Here is a 16,981-nt window from a genome sequence, read left to right as displayed (position 1 = left end):
CTGTGTTCCTCCTGTTTGGATCTGACCTTATTGGTCCGAAAGTGTTAACTGCTTTTTCACTTGTATAATTTGTGCCTCTTTATTTGCTTCGCCGCCAAAAATAAAGTTTAAAAAAAAAAAATTATTTTGGTTCTCTTAAATTTCCAAATGACTCACTAGTATTTATATTCAATTGTATGAATATTTAGATATGGTGTCCTGGCTTTAGAAGTACTGGAATGAATATGTGCACAAAATAAGGACATTTTAACACAATTCCATACACTGATTTGAGCTGGATAAACTGTGTGATGACAGCGATCCTTGTGCCAATCATCCACACTCGAGCTCATTAGGTAAAAAAGACAACCATCAGTACAGACTACTTACTTATCCCTATCTTGGCTCAGTCCAAGAGGGCTTTCAGTTCCATTGTAGTCAATTATACATTTAAAGTTAAGCTTCCGTAGGACTATGGAATTATTATTCCCCAGAGGAACCCACAGAATTCTCTTTTACAAGTTACATACGACAACAGCTCAAGCAGGTGCTGCTCAGTAACACGAGTGGAGGGCTCCATAGATTGCTTTTGCTCGAACTTTAGCACTGTATGTTCTTACAGGGGCTTTAAGGAACAGCCTTCCTTCCATACTAAGAAAAAGCTTAAAACACTTGGTTAGTCCTGGACACAGGTAGACCGACATTCTGGATATGATTGTGGCATAAAGATTTCAACAAAAAGCCAACCCTTAAATAAGCTTAGCTTTATAACTGTTCACCCTTCGAAGGTGCTCACAGCTCTTTGTACTTTGGCTCCCTTATTCCACGTCCATCACAGACACCGTTGTTCTAGATATAACACAATATAACACCCAGTATATAAAGTTGCACTAAATAAGAACCTTAAAAAAAGTCTCTTTGGAATATGAAAAATCTATGTCTACATCCCTCTTGTTGCAGAATACATACAAGTACTGAAAATGTTATGGCATTTATATGGATTATTAACAAGGGGAGTGCCAAGCCACCAACACATTTTTAGCTTTCCATAGAAATGATACATTTGTTGGGCAAAAATGACTGAATTAAAAGAAGTGCATCCCAGGTCTTCATATCACAAGTAGCACTTCCCTCTCCATCAACACAGGAGAGCTAGTCCCATCTCAAAGAAACCTTGTCAGTCATGTGAACGCCGGAAGCAGAGCCATTCTGAGAACAGTCACACTGTCGAGACAGGACCCCCTTCTAATGCCACCTCTAACAGACTCCCTGCTGACAGCAGTCACACCGTTGAGACAGGACCCCCTTCTAATGCCACCTCTGGCAGACTCCCTGCTGACAGCAGTCACACTGTCGAGACAGGACCCACCTCTGCCAGACTACCTGCTGACAGCAGTCACACTGACAAGACAGGACCCCCTTCTAACGCCACCTCTGCCAGACTCCCTGGTGACAGCAGTCACACTGTCGAGAAAAGACGCCCCACTAATGCCACCTCTGCCAGACTCCCTGCTGACAGCAGTCACACCTTCGAGACAGGACGCCCTTCTAATGCTACCGGTGCCAGAATCCCTGCTGACAGCAGTCACACTGTCGAGACGTGAACCCCTTCTAATGCCACCTCTGCCAGACTCCCTGGTGACAGCAGTCACACTGTCGAGAAAAGACGCCCCACTAATGCCACCTCTGCCAGACTCCCTGCTGACAGCAGTCACACCTTCGAGACAGGACGCCCTTCTAATGCTACCTGTGCCAGAATCCCTGCTGACAGCAGTCACACTGTCGAGACGTGAACCCCTTCTAATGCCACCTCTGCCAGACTACCTGCTGACAACAGTCACACTGTCGAGACAGGACCCCCCTCTAATGCCACCTCTGCCAGACTCCCTGCTGACAACAGTCACACTGTCGAGACAGGACCCCCCTCTAATGCCACCTCTGCCAGACTCTCTGCTGACAGCAGTCACACTGTCGAGACTCGACCCCCTTCTAATGCCACCTGTGCCAGACTCCATGCTGACAGCAGTCACACTGTCGAGACAGGACCCCCTTCTAATGCCACCTGTGCCAGACTCCATGCTGACAGCAGTCACACTGTCGAGCGAGGACCCCCTTCTAATGCCACCTGTGCCAGACTCCATGCTGACAGCACAAATTATCTTGAGTTTAGGGGCGCAAATACATTCTTTACAATCAGCAGTAAAAATCCAAAATCCAAATCATTTTTTTATTCTATTACATATCTTAAAAACATGCCTTTCTTTTTAATATGTAAAACTTAGTCATTATTGTGTACATTTTATAGCATCATTGATTGGTTCTACCTTTATATTATTTTTATACAATCAAGCTTTTTTTTCATTTCATTTGTGGAACAATCATGTCAAAATTCGGTTCCATTAGCCATCAAAAAATCGTCGTCCAATAATGTAAAATGGTGATTGTGCTTAAATATCACACAGTCAGTGTCAACTATCAGTGACTTTTATAAATGATTCCTCACTCTCCTGAAGAGAAGCTGCGTGCTCACCCTGTCTATCACACAGCATGCAGGTTGGAGACTTTCATTAATAATCTGTATCTGGTGAACAGACACTGTGTGCTCGGCCTGGCTATCTCACAGCGCCAGCTCTGAGACCTTCATTATTGGTCCTGCACTCTTCTGGAGTGAAGTACTAAGCCTGGCTACCACACAGCTGTAGCTCTGTCACCGTTATTAATGATCCTGCACTCTTCTGGGGTAAAGTAATAGGCCTGCCTATCAAACAGCGGCAGATCTGTGACCTTCATTATTGATCCTGCACTCTTCTGAAGTGTGCTCGGCCTGGCTATCACACATCTGCAGCTCTGTGACCTTCATTATTGAGCCTGCACTCTTCTGAAGTGTGCTCTGCCTGGCTATCACACAGCTTTAGCTCTGCAACCATCATTATTGATCCTGCACTCTTCTGAAGAGAGACTGACGTCTTTATAGCTTTGAAAGTTGACAAAAGATCTTCACACATTTACTGCAATGACATGGCTTTTCCCGTGTGTGTTCGCTGATCAGTACTTAATATTGAATATTCATAAAATATTCATTCATTGCAGTTGAAGGATTCCTGTGCGTGTTTTCTGATGCCGTTTTAGACCTGATATATATATATATATGTATATATATCCATTTTCACATTCCTTGCACTTGAATGGTTTTCCAGTGTGTATTCGGATATTTTCTTAATGTTAATTAATGATTCAGTAAAACGACTTTTACATTCATGGCAATGATATGGTTTTTCCCTAGTGTGTGTTCTCTGATGCTGTTTTAGTTGTGATAATCGACTAAACCTCTTCAAACATTCTCTGCAATTATATGGTTTTTCTCCTGTGTGTGTTCTTTGATGGTGATTTCGGTCTGATAATCGACTAAAGCTCTTCATACATTCACTGCACTTGAATGTTTTTTCCTGTGTGTGTTCGCTAATGAATCCTTAATGTTGAAGATTCACTAAAACTACTTTCAGATTCACTGCACTGGAATGGTTTTTCTCCAGTGTGAGTTCTCTGGTGCCGTTTTAGGCTTGATAAATATATAAAGCTCTTCCTACATCCATTGCACTTGAATGGGTTTTCCCCAGTGTGTGTTCTCTGATGCTGTTTTAGGTCTGACAATCGAATAAACCTCTTCTCACATTCACTGCACTGGTATGGTTTTTCCCCGGTGTGTGTTCTCTGATGCCGTTTTAGTCCTGATAAATATATAAAGCTCTTCCCACATCCATTGCACTTGAACAGGTTTTCCCCAGTGTGTGTTCTCTGATGCTGTTTTAGGTCTGATAATTGAATAAACCTCTTCTCACATTCACTGCACTGGTATGGTTTTTCCCCGGTGTGTGTTTTCTGATGCTGTTTTAGGTGTGATGATTGATAAAAGCTCTTCACACATTCACTGCACGTAAATGGTTTTTCCCCTGTGTGTGTTCGCTGATGATTCCTTAATGTTGACAAATCACTAAAACTACTTTCACATTCACTGCACTTGAATGGTTTTTCCCCTGTGTGTGTTCGCTGATGATTCCTTAATGTTGATGAATTACTAAAACTTCTTCCACATTCACTGCACTTGAATGGTTTTTCCCCTGTGTGTGTTCGCTGATGAATCCTTAATGTTGAAGATTGACTAAAACTTCTTCCACATTCACTGCATTGGAATGGTTTTTCCCCAGTGTGTGTTCGCTGATGCTGTTTTAGGTGTGATAATTGATTAAACCTCTTCACACATTCAGTGCAATTATATGGTTTTTCTCCTGTGTGTGTTCTCAGATGGTATTTTAGGTCTGATAATCGACTAAAGCTCTTCAAACATTCACTGCACTGGAATGGTTTTCCCCCTGTGTGTGTTCGCAGATGTTTCCTTAATGCTGATGAATCACTAAAACATCTTCCACATTCACTGCACTGGAATGGTTTTTCCCCAGTGTGTATTCGCTGCAGGTGTGATAATTGATTAAACCTCTTCACACATTCAGTGCAAGTATATGGTTTTTCCCCTGTGTGTGTTTGTTGATGTCTTTGTAGGCCTGATAACTGAATAAAGCTCTTTACACATTCAGTGCATTTGAATAGTTTTTTCCCTGTGTGTGCTTGCTGATGGGATTTTAATATTGATGACAACCTAAAGCTCTCATTGCATGTGTCTGAGACTTCTCTCTTGGTTAGCGTCTCTGGCTCTGGTATATACTTGTTTACATCCATTTACTGTACTTCCTGAAGAGCCAACATGACTGATAAAGCACTTGTGTTATTCTTGCATTCCCTGTATGAGTCGTATTTTGCACGTTTGTTTTCCGATTAAAGAATAAAGTGCAATGGTCACCAACTACTTTCCAATCTCATAACGTGTGTAAGGCTTCTTCGTGGGCGATTGTGTCTTTAGACTGGATAATGGTTCTGCATCCTTGCGGGTAAAGATTCATTGTCCTTCTGGTCGGGGCACACTGGAACAGTGCTCTGTATTTTAGACAGCAGAACCCCTATTTCTTTTAACCTTCACTTGTCTGACTCCACTCCGTTGCGCTTTTCAATGGTTGCTGTAAATGGTCTGAAACAGTTTGCAATGCACCTTTAGCACAGAATGGTGGCTTGGTATTATTTTAGGAAGCAGAGCACTGCTGTAACCAACACATACCAACCTCATGATCAAAGCTGTTATTGGACATGTTTACACAAGAGGAGGTTTATCAGTGTTGTCTTCATTTTCTGGAGGTTATTTCTTCGCTTTGAGGCATGGAGGTGCACAGCTGAGACTCGTGGAATCACTGAATTTCTGTTGTCCCTTGTCCCTTCTTTCAGGATCTCTCAGTTTATGTTCAGGTTCGGCTGGCTCTGACGGCACTTATGTTTTCCTGAATACTGGAACTCAATATTTCGGACTTCGTCTTTGCAGATTTACAGTGTTATCTTCCTTATTTTGAAACATTTCGTACACCAAAGATTGTTTTCTGTCGGATGTAAAAAGATTTAAAATTATTTAAAGGGAAACATAACGGAATGTGCATACACAATTTTTCATTGATTGTATAAATATCTCTTGATTACCATTTTTGAAACTCATGAATGCATATTTAACCATACACAGAAATGTACATCGAAGTTGCTTTGAATATGTCACATCTTACTAATTTCAGCAAAGGTGTTCATGTGTAAGTTAGTAAAAAAAAGGGTGCTCGCATAGCACTCATACACTAGTTACAGCTTTAGGTAGTGGCATATGGTCTAGGTTTTGTAAAACAAGAACAGCTCTTTGAGTAAGAGATGGATCAGGAAGACTCAAGACAGAAGGGTGGACATCAGGATGTTGCGCCATAAATCAAATATTGCTGCTCGCAGAGGTGCCTGGCTTCATCCACTACACCCACAATATGCAGTAGAGCAGCAGTTTAATGATTGTATTTTCTTCGTGGTTTTACTTCTCTCAAATAGTTTGTCAGTATTATCCACCGGGGTGGGAGTTTCCCAGCTGGACAAGGAGGTTGAGCTGGGCTGGTCTGTTGTTTAGTTGTCCCACCTCTAACTATAGAGCTTGAGATAGCACGCTAGCCTGGCGGCACACTAGTTGAAAACTGGTGCGTCAGCGTAGCAAGAGCACAAATGGTGTGCCACAGCCAAGCCTGTTAGCACCCTTTCACCCCTGGACCATGCCAAGCACCCTAAGCACTCTCTTAAAAACATCTCTTAAGTCAAACTGCTCTGTCCATATAGCCTACACCTCTGCTGCCCTCCATACAAGGTAGGGCCTGTTCTCAAATGTATTCACCTGCACCTCTCATGCATAGACCTGCTTTCAACATTCCATTTCCAGCACAAAACCTGCGAACAACATTTTCCAACTACGTAATTCCCATGACTTTTCATGGGTCTCTCCTCCTACTCATGCTTTTCATCATTACCTGTACAAACCACCGTGGCCACTTTTAATGGAACAATCCTGAGGTGCGCTCAGTCTTTCCACAAGATGAAGAACGCACCAGAACAGGGCACGCTGCACAGAAAACAAAGATAAAGTGCCTTCTGCGACTCTTGCACATGCCCGGCAATGACACAGTCCCTACACAGCTTTCACAAAGGGCCACAAGCTTAGCACTGCTTTTCAAATACACACAAAATGCCATAGGCACAGCTCAACAATGTAAAATAAAAGTATTTCACAGTGTGAAATGCACCGCCAAATGATCCAAAGCTTGCTGCATGCCACAAGGGTCTTTACTATCTCAGCTGCTTCATACAGGAGCAAAGTTTGCTGTCACCAAAGTGTTCTTCCTTTGAAAAAGGTGCTATGCATGTGGTATTTGTACAGCACAAACCTCACCAAAAAGCAGCTGAGCTCCCTATCGGTCCAAGGCAGGCTTAGAGTCAACGAGTGATAGGTGAGGTAGCTGGATAGTAGATTGTTACTGCATTTTGATCGAAGAGCCTGAAACTAGCAGCATGTGTGATAATTCCTCAGCAGCTTTCCCTCCATGACATGTAGAGCGGGTGCAGGCAAAGATCAGACAGAAATAAAACATTTATAGCTCAGTAATATTCTGAGATATAGAAGCGGAAAGTAGGATGCTGGCTTCCAATAACACAGCGCTGAGCACTCCACCTCAGCCAATCTTTAACGATTGTTTGAAGAACAGAGCAACAGGAAGGTGTTTTAAATGCCGACCATCAACCTTTCACCAGCTGCACACGGAGGACTGCATTGGCTAGATGAACGCTATCCTCCCGCAACCGCTCAAGTCATGCATACAGGCGCTACAACATGTTAGCCAAGTGTCCTGGAACCCCCAATTCCAATTCACTCAATTTAACTACACACATTACAGTTAACTCTCCCCCCACCGTATCAAGAGCGTGTTTCCTGATTCGAAACCAGAGTGTCCGTGCTGTAAACTGGGTGACGCCGGCTTCTAACATATGGTGTGGGAGTGCCCACCACTACAGGTGTCATGGCTCAAGGTTACAGCCACCATAGCGGAACTCACAGACCATACACTGTCAACTACCCCTGAATCCTGCCTGCTAGGCCTTCACATTAAAGCAAAGGGGGGCAAACACTTACACAGGTTCAGAGACCTTGCATACATACTTTTCAAGTGACGAATAGCAATGTCTTGGAAAGCGGCCTCTGTGCCGGACACTAAGAGGTGGCTGCATACTCCCTTGCACTCTGCAGGAGAAGAGGACAACACACTACACATGCTACTCTCCAGAGGAGTGGGGAGAAGGGGTGGGGGTGGGAAAGTAGGATCTGTTTTCATGGTTACCCCCACTTTTTGCTGGTGTCATACAGTGTTTTCTGACTAGTCTGACTGAGATCCTGCTAATCAGGGCCCCAGTCACTGTGCTTCCTCCCTATATTGGCTATGGTGAGTACTTGGTACATTCCTAATTGGCTGCTGGTGTACCCTTGCACGTCCCTAGTATATGGTACTAGGTACCTAGGGTCAAAGAACTCTAGGGGACCCCCATGGGCTGCACCATGTGTTATGCCACCCATAGGAGACCCTCCAAACTCTGACCACATGCATGCCATTGCAGCCTGTGTGAGTTGGTGCATGTACAATTGTACCCAAGTATGATGTATATCCTCCTGTTCATGTGATCTCTATTTCCCTGTCGATGGTGGGACCAGGAGCCGCGCTGGCAGATTGCCTGGATTAGACATTATGTTGATCTACACTTAAGTGTTCCCGGCTGCCTCCTCCTTACATCCTTCTTCCTTATAATGTATTGCTTTATTGACGCACTGTCTGCTATTTAGGATTGGCATGTTTTATTGACGCACCATCCTCCTTGCCCTGTGATCACCCATTGCCTTAGCCCCCTTGCTGCCAGGCCTTTTGTCCCCCTGTGCCACTCCCTTTTTTGGGTATTTGGGGGGGTCTGCGCTTAGGCACCCGTACCTTTTTGTCCACTTAAATTAGCGTCCTTTTCTTCCCACATCCTGAGTATTCTAAAGGCCCCCAGAGTTTGTGGATTCTCCTGGAGGGGAGAGAGAAATTAGGCAAAATACCGCAAAAAAAACTTTAATGGGAAAATAGTGCTGCAGAAGACAGCGTCATTTTTTCCCTGCAAATGGTATCAACAAAGGGTCTGTGGTGTTAAAATCACCATCTTCCCAGCTTTCAGGAACAGGCAGACATTTGTCAGAAAACCAAAACTTTCTACACAGTTTTGGCATTTTACTAGGAAATAGCCTATTTTCATATTTTTTGTGCTTTCAACCTCCTTCAAGTTAGTGGTAGAAATGGGTGTAAAACCAATAATGGATTCCGGAAAGCTATAGATTTATGAAAAAAATACATAATTCTGAATTTAGCAAGAGGTCAATTGTGTAGATCCTTCAAGGTTTTCCTATAGAAAGTAACAGTTCAAATAAACAAAATATTCAATTTGAGTTCAAAACAACAGCCATTTGTGCCTACATTTTCACCTGTAACTTCTTCAAACGATGCTAGATTTTTTAAAGCAGTATACCATTATATTTTCAGGACCCTTCTGGTTGCGGGGATATATCGGGCTTGTAGGTCCACCAAGAACCCGAGTTACCCAGTGCCAATGACTGAGCTGCACCTTGCAATGGTTATTCATTGTGTACAGGGGAGACAGCAATTCATTTAGTAAAATATAAAGAGTGAGTAATAGGTATCAAGGAAACCTACGTATTTCTCATATTGGGAACAAGATAAGGAGTTTTGAAGAAGTGGTTATTTGCACATCTCGGAATTTGTGGATAGCCATACCAGAATGTGTTTTCAAAATGTCTTCTTTTTTACACACTGTCTTACATTTGGAAGACAGAAATGCTTAGAAAAACAACTGGTAATAATACTTGTTCTACTATTCTTGGTTCCCCTAAGTCTACTGATAAAAACAGTACCTCGCTTGTGTGGGTAGGTTTAGTGCCCATGACAGGTAATGGGTTAAAATGCAACATCGGCATTTTTTGAAAACTAGACACCCAGGGGAATACAGGATGGGGGCACTTGTGTGGCTCTCACCAGGTTCTGTTACCCAGAAACCCTTGCAAACCTCAAACTTTGTAAAACAAAAAACATTTTCCTCACATTTCTGCGATGGAAAGTTCTGGAATCTGTAGGGAGTCACAACATTCCAACCACCCAGCATTCCGCCAAGTCTCTCGATAAAATTGGTACCCACTTCTGTAGGTAGGTTTAGTGCCCGCAACAGCAATCGGTCCCAAATAAAAGAAATGTGGTCACATAATTTTTTGCAAAGAAAATGGACCCTTCTTTTGCAACGTGCCTACCTGTGGATTTTGGACCTTAGTTCAGCCGGCACGTAGGGAAACATGGCAACAGGAAATTGCCCAGAACGTACTGTGGACACTTCAATATTATTGATCACAAAAAGACATGGTTTTGCAAGGGAGTCACCTGTGCTTTTGGTCACAGGCTTGGCAGCCATCTAGGGAAACCTACCAAACCCAGATATTTCTAAAAAATAGACACCTGGGAGAGTCCAGGGAGGTGTGGCTTGCGTGGATTTCCCAATGTTTTCTTACCAAGAATCCCCTACAAACCTCAAATTTTGCTAATCAAAATTCTATTATCTTCACATTTCTGTCATGAGATCACCATGCCGGCACAAATTTCCTACCACCCCGAGTGCCCCTTAAAAAATAAAAATTATACCTCACTTGTTTGGGTGTCCAATGCAGAATCGCCTAAAAAAATGTAAAAAAAAAATAGGGTGCTTAGAGCTTGCTGTGCTATTTCCTCAGTCTCTACGTTTTTGGCCTTTCCCAGTCGCAGACCCTTGGGCACCCAAACAAGTGAAGCATCATTTTTATTGGGAGACCGAGAGGAATGCCGGGTGGTAGGAAATTTGTGCCAGCATGGTGTACCCACACAGAACTGTGAGAAAAATGTAATTGTTTAGCTACATTTGAGATTTGCAGGGAATTCTGGGTAAGACAACCTTGGGGAACCCATGCAAACCACACATCCTTGGACTCCCCGGGTGTCTAGTTATCAGAAATGTCTGAGTTTGGAAGGTTTCCCTAGATAGCCACAGAGCCAGGGACCAAAAATGCAGGTGCCCACATTGCAAAACAAGGTCATTTTGTGATAAATAATTTTGATGTCTTCACAATGTTTTTTGGGACCCTCCCTGTCGCAGGCCCTTAGCCTTCCCATACAAGTGAGGTAGCATTTTTATCAGGAGAGCTGGGAGAACTTAGGGTGGTAGGAAATGTGTGAGGGCTTGGTAAAAAACTCCCTTCGCAAAAATAGGTTGTTTTGTGATAGATTGGGAGCACCTGCGTTTTTGGCCCTGGCTTGCATGCCATCAATGGAAACCTACTAACCATAGACATTTCTGAAAACTAGACACCAGGAGGAGTCCAGGGATGTGTGGCTTGCATGGATCTCCCAAAGTTTTCTTATCCAGAATCCCCTGCAAAGCTCAAATTTAGCTAAAAGGTCACATTTTCCTCCCATTTCTCTGTGCCAAGTTTGTGAGATCACTGCCCGGCACATATTTCCCACCACCCAGCGTTCTCCTCAGTCTCCTGATAAAAATGATGCCTCACTTGTTTGGGTGCCAAAAGCAGAGTCAGCCTAATAACTTATATAAAAAAACTGCCCTTTTGGACCCTCTTTGGTCCCCCTCAGTGTTTCATTTTATAAGTTTTTAGGTTCTCTGTTTTGGGCAGCCACACAATTGAGGTATCATTTTTATCAGGAAACTGATGAGTACGCTGGGTGGTGGGAAATTTGTGCCGGCATGGTGATCCCACAACTTTTCCACACAGAAATGTGAGGAAAGTGTGACTTTTTATCTAAATTGACATTTTGCCGGAGCTTCTGGGTAGCAAAACGCTGGAGGTTTCACGCAACCCACACCACCAGCCAAACACCATCCATGCACACCACCAGCCAAGCACCATCCATGCTTACCACCAGCCAAGGACCATCCATGCACACCACCAGCCAAGCGCCATCCATGTACACCACCAGCCAAGCACCATCCATACACACCACCAACCAAGTGCCATCCATGCACACCACCAGCCAAGCATCATCCATGCACACCACCAGCCAAGGACCATCCATGCACACCACTAACCAAGTGCCATCCATGCACACAACCAGCCAAGCACCATCCATGCACACCACCAGCCAAGGACCATCCATGCACACCATCAACCATGCGCCATCCATGCACACCAGCAGCCAAGCACCATCCATGTACACCGCCAGCAACACAACATCCACGCACATCGCCAGCCAAGCGACAGCCCACACATACCACAAGCAGAGCTGAAGTCCACACACACACCTCAAGACATGGTCCATCCATGCAGACCGATAGCCAAGCAACAATCCACGCACACTGCCAGCCAAGCACTAGTCCACACACACTGCCAGCTAAGCGCAAGCCCACATACACCACCAGCAAAATGCAGGTTCGCACACAGTCAGCCAAACGCCAGTAAACACCGACCATCAGCCGCACTCCAGTTCACACACAGAAGCTAGTGTCTAGAGGTTTTCAGCAGATTAGCCTAAAAATATTGCTGATCTGCCCCCAATAGTGTGGAGGGGGACAGAAGCAGCAAAGATTTGTTCACAAAAAAAGGGGACCGGCCCAGCCTAAGCCTATAAACATTTCTCTGGTTCCTGGTGGGCTCTCTGCACCCCAGGGAGCAGATCAGGGGCTATTGCCCCTTTGGGGGAGGGTGCATTAGCATTGCACCCATCTTTTATTAAAACAAATCCTGGTGTCTAATAGGCTTTCTGCCCCGGGGGCAAATCAAGGGCAATTACCCCCATCTGTCCCCTGCAGGCGGGCAGAAAGACTATCCAATTTTTTGTTTGGAGGTGGGGCATTGGCATGCATATTAAAAACAAGAAATCCCTGGGGCCTAGTGGGCTTTCTGCCCCATGGGGGCATAGCGGGGGCTAGTACCCTCAATTAAACCTGAGGAGGGGCAGAAAGACTTCTATTTTTATAAATGTGAATGGGGCATGGCTTTGCCCATTGCGGGTAGCCCCCTATCCCTCTTTTCTAATCAAAATGAAATCCCTGGTGTCTAGTGGGCTCCCCCCCGGGGAGCAGATCAGGGGTAATACCTCCCATCTGCCCCAGGGAGGCACAGAAAGACTGTCCCTTTAGTTTTGGGGTGTAGAGACATTAGCATGCCCATTCTGGGAAGCCCCCACTCCTCTTTCAGAGAGGGAAAAAAACCTTGGCGTCTAGTGGGCTTTCTGCCCCCCTGGGGGGGCTGATCGGGGGTAATAATCCCTGTTAGATTTGGTTGTCTCTGGTTGGCAGAGGTAGTTACTTCTGACCAAGCAGGGACCCACCTCCTCTGGTTAGGGTAGAAGGTTACTCCCTTAGTAGTGTTATCGAGCGGTTAGACTTATCTTCGAGGAACGGCATGACGCATTTATGACCATGTACAGTAATATCTTGACACTCTACAAATAGACACACCACACCAGTTGTATATGAAAATATAGCGTTCTTTATATAATCTTTATCATCAGGCCAATAACGGTAAAAAAAAAAATCCACAATATGTTAGAAGAAAAAGGTGATTGTAAGTGTGTTGCAACAAAACTCAGTTCAGTTCGGTTTCGAGTGGCTGGGGTGACTCGGATACTCACAGTCGACAGGGGTGTGATGTGGAATCATCTGGTACAATGTGTTCGATAGTACGAATCGGTTCTGGGGAACCGCGATGAGAAGCTGCTGGACTGTAGACGTTGGTACGAGGCGTACTTGATGTTCGGATGGAACCGTACGAGCCGCACTGAAATACTGCTGGGCCGTAGATGTCGGTACAAGGCGTATGAGCCACGCTGAAATACTGCTGGGCTGTAGATGTGCAATGCGATGCGTACAGGAGGTACGGTTCGTAGGGTGTGAGCCCTGACAAAGTCAGCAGGGCTCGTCAGGTGCGATACAATGCGTACAGGAGTTACGGTTCGTAGGGTGTGAGCCGCGACGAAGTCAGCAGAGCTCGCAGATGCGTTGCAATGCGTACAGGAGGTACGGTTTGGTGGGTGTGAGCCACGAAGAAGTCAGCAGGGCTCATCAGATGCAATGCAATGCGTACAGGGGGTACAGTTCGTAGGGTGTGAGCCGTGACGAAGTCAGCAGGGCTCGTCAGATGCGTTACAATGCGTGCAGGAAGTACAGTTCGTAGGGTGTGAGCTGCGATGAAGTCAGCAGGGCTTGTCAGATGCGATGCAATGCGTACAGGAGGTACGGTTCGTAGGGTGTGAGCCCCGACAATGTCAGCAGGGCTCAACAGATGAGATGCGATGCGTACAGATGTACGGTTCGTAGGGTGTGAGCCGCGGCAAATTCAGCAGGGCTCTTCTTAGTCCAAAGCAATCTAAACTACAGCCAAAAAGGCCCCTAGATGTAGGGCAAAAGGGGTCTTTTGAAGTTGTTTGATACGGCAGGGGGTTCCCCGGTACCCAGATCCTTGTTGTGGGTGTTTCCTGCCAGATGACACCTCTTTCCTTTGAAGGAGGGAGGGAGGCAGGGTAGCCAGACGCTCAGCGGGAAGTGGGGCCGGCACTGTGGAAGGCAGGATGCTCAACAGAAACTACGCCACCCCTCGCATATAAATGCAGCCAGCTCACACCAGGCTCTGGAGATGGCCCAGACCCTGTCACTTTTCCCAGACATCTGACTACACATCTTCGGCAGCACACAGCAAGGTTTGGGTAAGAAAATAGTCACTTTCTAAAAGTGCTATTGCCAAGCTCCGAGTCTAAAAATCATTCCCCTAAAAGAATGCATTACGAACTCCTGAGTTCATGGACACTCGTCTGGGATCTCTACCATTTTCACTGGGTCAGATACGAATATCAGATGTCATATTTATTAGAAGGAGCACTTGCACTGTGGCACTGATCAGCAGTGGCACAGTGCTCAGAGCATCTTGTTCAGCACAAAAATAGGTCATACACGTAGGAGGCATAATGAAAATGGAAAGGGAGACCCACGCCAAGGAGGCCAGGTCTAACAATCCCCATCTACCTCCCAGAGGGGCAAGCAGACTGTCGCTGTTGTGTTTGGGGAATGGGCATAGACATGCCCATTGTGGGCAGCCTCCACCTCTCTATTATTAAAAAAAGACAATAATCCCTGGTGCCTAGTTGGCTTTCTGTGACAGTTGGGGGCATTATAATGCCCATTTTGGGCAGCCCGCACCCCTAAGTAAAAAATAAAAGAATCCTTGGTGTATAGTGTGCCTTCTGCCCCACCTCCCAGGGGGGAGGGGGGTAGAAAGACTGACTATGGCCAAATTATTATGGGGGAGCAAAGGCTCTTGCCGAAGGGGCCAATCCCCCCTCTCTGGTGTCTAGTGGTGGATCCCTGCTAGGGGATCGCCCTCTTGCGGTGCCAAGAGCATATAGGCAGTGAAAATTAAATGAAAGGATCAGCTAATTTCACTTTCACTATAAGGAAGTCAGCACGCCATGCACGCCAATTCTCAGTATACTGGAAAAAAGTGCATTGGGCAGCTAGATTTTAAAATAGTTGGCCTTGGACGTAATGGTTCAATCCTTGGCACAGGAGCACCACAACCTTGGACGTAACCGTTATGTCCAAGGCTTGGAAGGGGTTAGTAGATCTAGCTCTGACACTGATGTAACTGGAAATGCTTCCCAACCATGATGTGCTTTACATATGCCACATATATTATGTAATTGATGCTCCCTGCAACCAATATTGCTCAAAGAGTTTTCTGTTGTTGATGTTTGACAAGAATAAAACATGCAATCAAATATTTATGAGATAATGAGATGCAAACATACCTCCATCCTGCACATCCTGGGACAAGACTGCTGGAAAGGATCGATGGGAAATGAGAAAGGTTTGGAGGTGAGCAAAACACTGAAACATTACCTGAAAGAACAAATTAAAAAATAATTGTGAGGAGTGGATAGATGGATATTAGAAATTACAATAGGGACAAGCAAGAGAAGGAAATAAACTCACTTGCCCTGTGATTTTTTATAGAGCAAAACAAAGTTAAAGTTAGCAAAGTACTGAAAAAAACACAATTTAGAACCTATAGAAACTGAAAATCCCTATGATCAGAGAAGAGGACTTGCTGCATGCACGGGAGGATTAACTAAGAGATCTAGTGTGCCATGACGGTGCACCAGGTGCAGTTTTCTGTAGTCATGAATTCCAATGGTCTCAGGGAAGTGTAGTCTTTTTATAACTGTGTTTAACGTGGATGCTGATAAAGCAAGGGATGAAATGCATAATACTTGAGACTGTCTGAATCTTCACACTTAGGAAAATCTCAATTCTGAGCATGCACACAACACATAATGAGAAGTGTGCACTTGGATTAAAACAAACAGATGGCAGGCAAGAAAAGAAGTGGAGAAGGGCAAAAGGGAAAGGGAGAGAAAGAAGCACATTGGTTGTGGCACTCTTCCTCATAGCTTTAGAGCCCCTCACATTCACTATATGCTGCACAGAAGACATTTGGGAAACTGAAATCATAGCCGGCCACTTGAAAATTAAGCCGTATGCGGACAACATACTCCTCACTTTACCCTCTCCAAAACGTTCGCTGTCAGCACCGACGTTCACCATATCAGACTTTACAGCATTTTCCAGGTACAAAATGAACTAAACCAAAAGTGAATGATGTTCTATACCACAAGGGAAGCCCTCCGTGCACATCCATTTCGGTAAATCAACACAAGGATGAAATATTATAAGTATTGATTACTACCACTTTTCAAATGATGATCAAAGACAATATGACTCCACTGACTGATCAAATGCACATGGAGTTCACTAAATGGATCAAATGGCAATTGTCGCTGTGGGGACGAGTCTAAACTGTGAACCTGGTGGTGTGAACTGTGAACCAGGTGTTTGATACTCCCCTGAAGTGGAAAGCCGGGGGATTTGGCTTAGAGATAGACCCACTTTTAAAACTGTGTTATTTGTGTTCTTTTAACTGCGGGCTGGAGAATTGCACTCTAACTTGCACCACGCTTTAGGTGCTATCATACCTGATTTTCACCGCCTCCTGACCCCTGTTCACCGCGCAGACGACTAGGTGCTGACGCGGAAGTTGAGAGGGGGAGCCGCCATATTGGCGAGACTGTCAGGGTTTCGGGCTAGTTGTCGGCAGCCTCCCAACCTCCTCCTCCTGCCCCATAAAATGACCACGGGGTTCTGTCTGTGCAGCGGGCACGCCCGTCCGCGCCCGTCCCGAGCCGGTCCTGCGCCCAGTGCCACAATCCCTGGTCGACAACCAACAGTTTCCAAGCCATATCGAGGCTACAGTCGGAACGCTCTGTTAAACCTGAATGCTGGAGGTAGGAAAGAGAGCTGCATTAGTCTGATCCCAAATAAGGACATGCAGGTAGGCATTCAAGGCTGCCCAGCGTGTCAATCTGGTCTTCCAGCAATCCTTTGTAGACCAGTCCGGGCTGCTACCAATATCCATAATCTAAAA

General features: G+C 45.1%; 1 protein-coding gene across 1 annotated transcript in view; it reads right to left on the bottom strand.

The window, feature by feature from the left end:
• Positions 1 to 2,267: 2,267 nt before the first annotated feature.
• Positions 2,268 to 16,981, bottom strand: part of LOC147662626 (uncharacterized) — a 37,024-nt gene continuing 22,310 nt past the window's right edge. Inside the window, 3 exon segments of the mRNA XM_086951039.1 lie at positions 2,268 to 3,423; positions 3,425 to 5,459; positions 15,309 to 15,399. Of these exon segments, the coding sequence (XP_086807165.1) occupies positions 3,105 to 3,423; positions 3,425 to 4,713 (1,608 nt within the window). The 5' untranslated portion in view covers positions 4,714 to 5,459; positions 15,309 to 15,399 and the 3' untranslated portion in view covers positions 2,268 to 3,104.

Source organism: Lissotriton vulgaris, unplaced genomic scaffold (genome assembly GCF_964263255.1).
Source record: "Lissotriton vulgaris unplaced genomic scaffold, aLisVul1.2 SCAFFOLD_3859, whole genome shotgun sequence".
Taxonomy (NCBI): domain Eukaryota; kingdom Metazoa; phylum Chordata; class Amphibia; order Caudata; family Salamandridae; genus Lissotriton; species Lissotriton vulgaris.
This window is presented reverse-complemented; position numbering and strand designations above follow the sequence as displayed.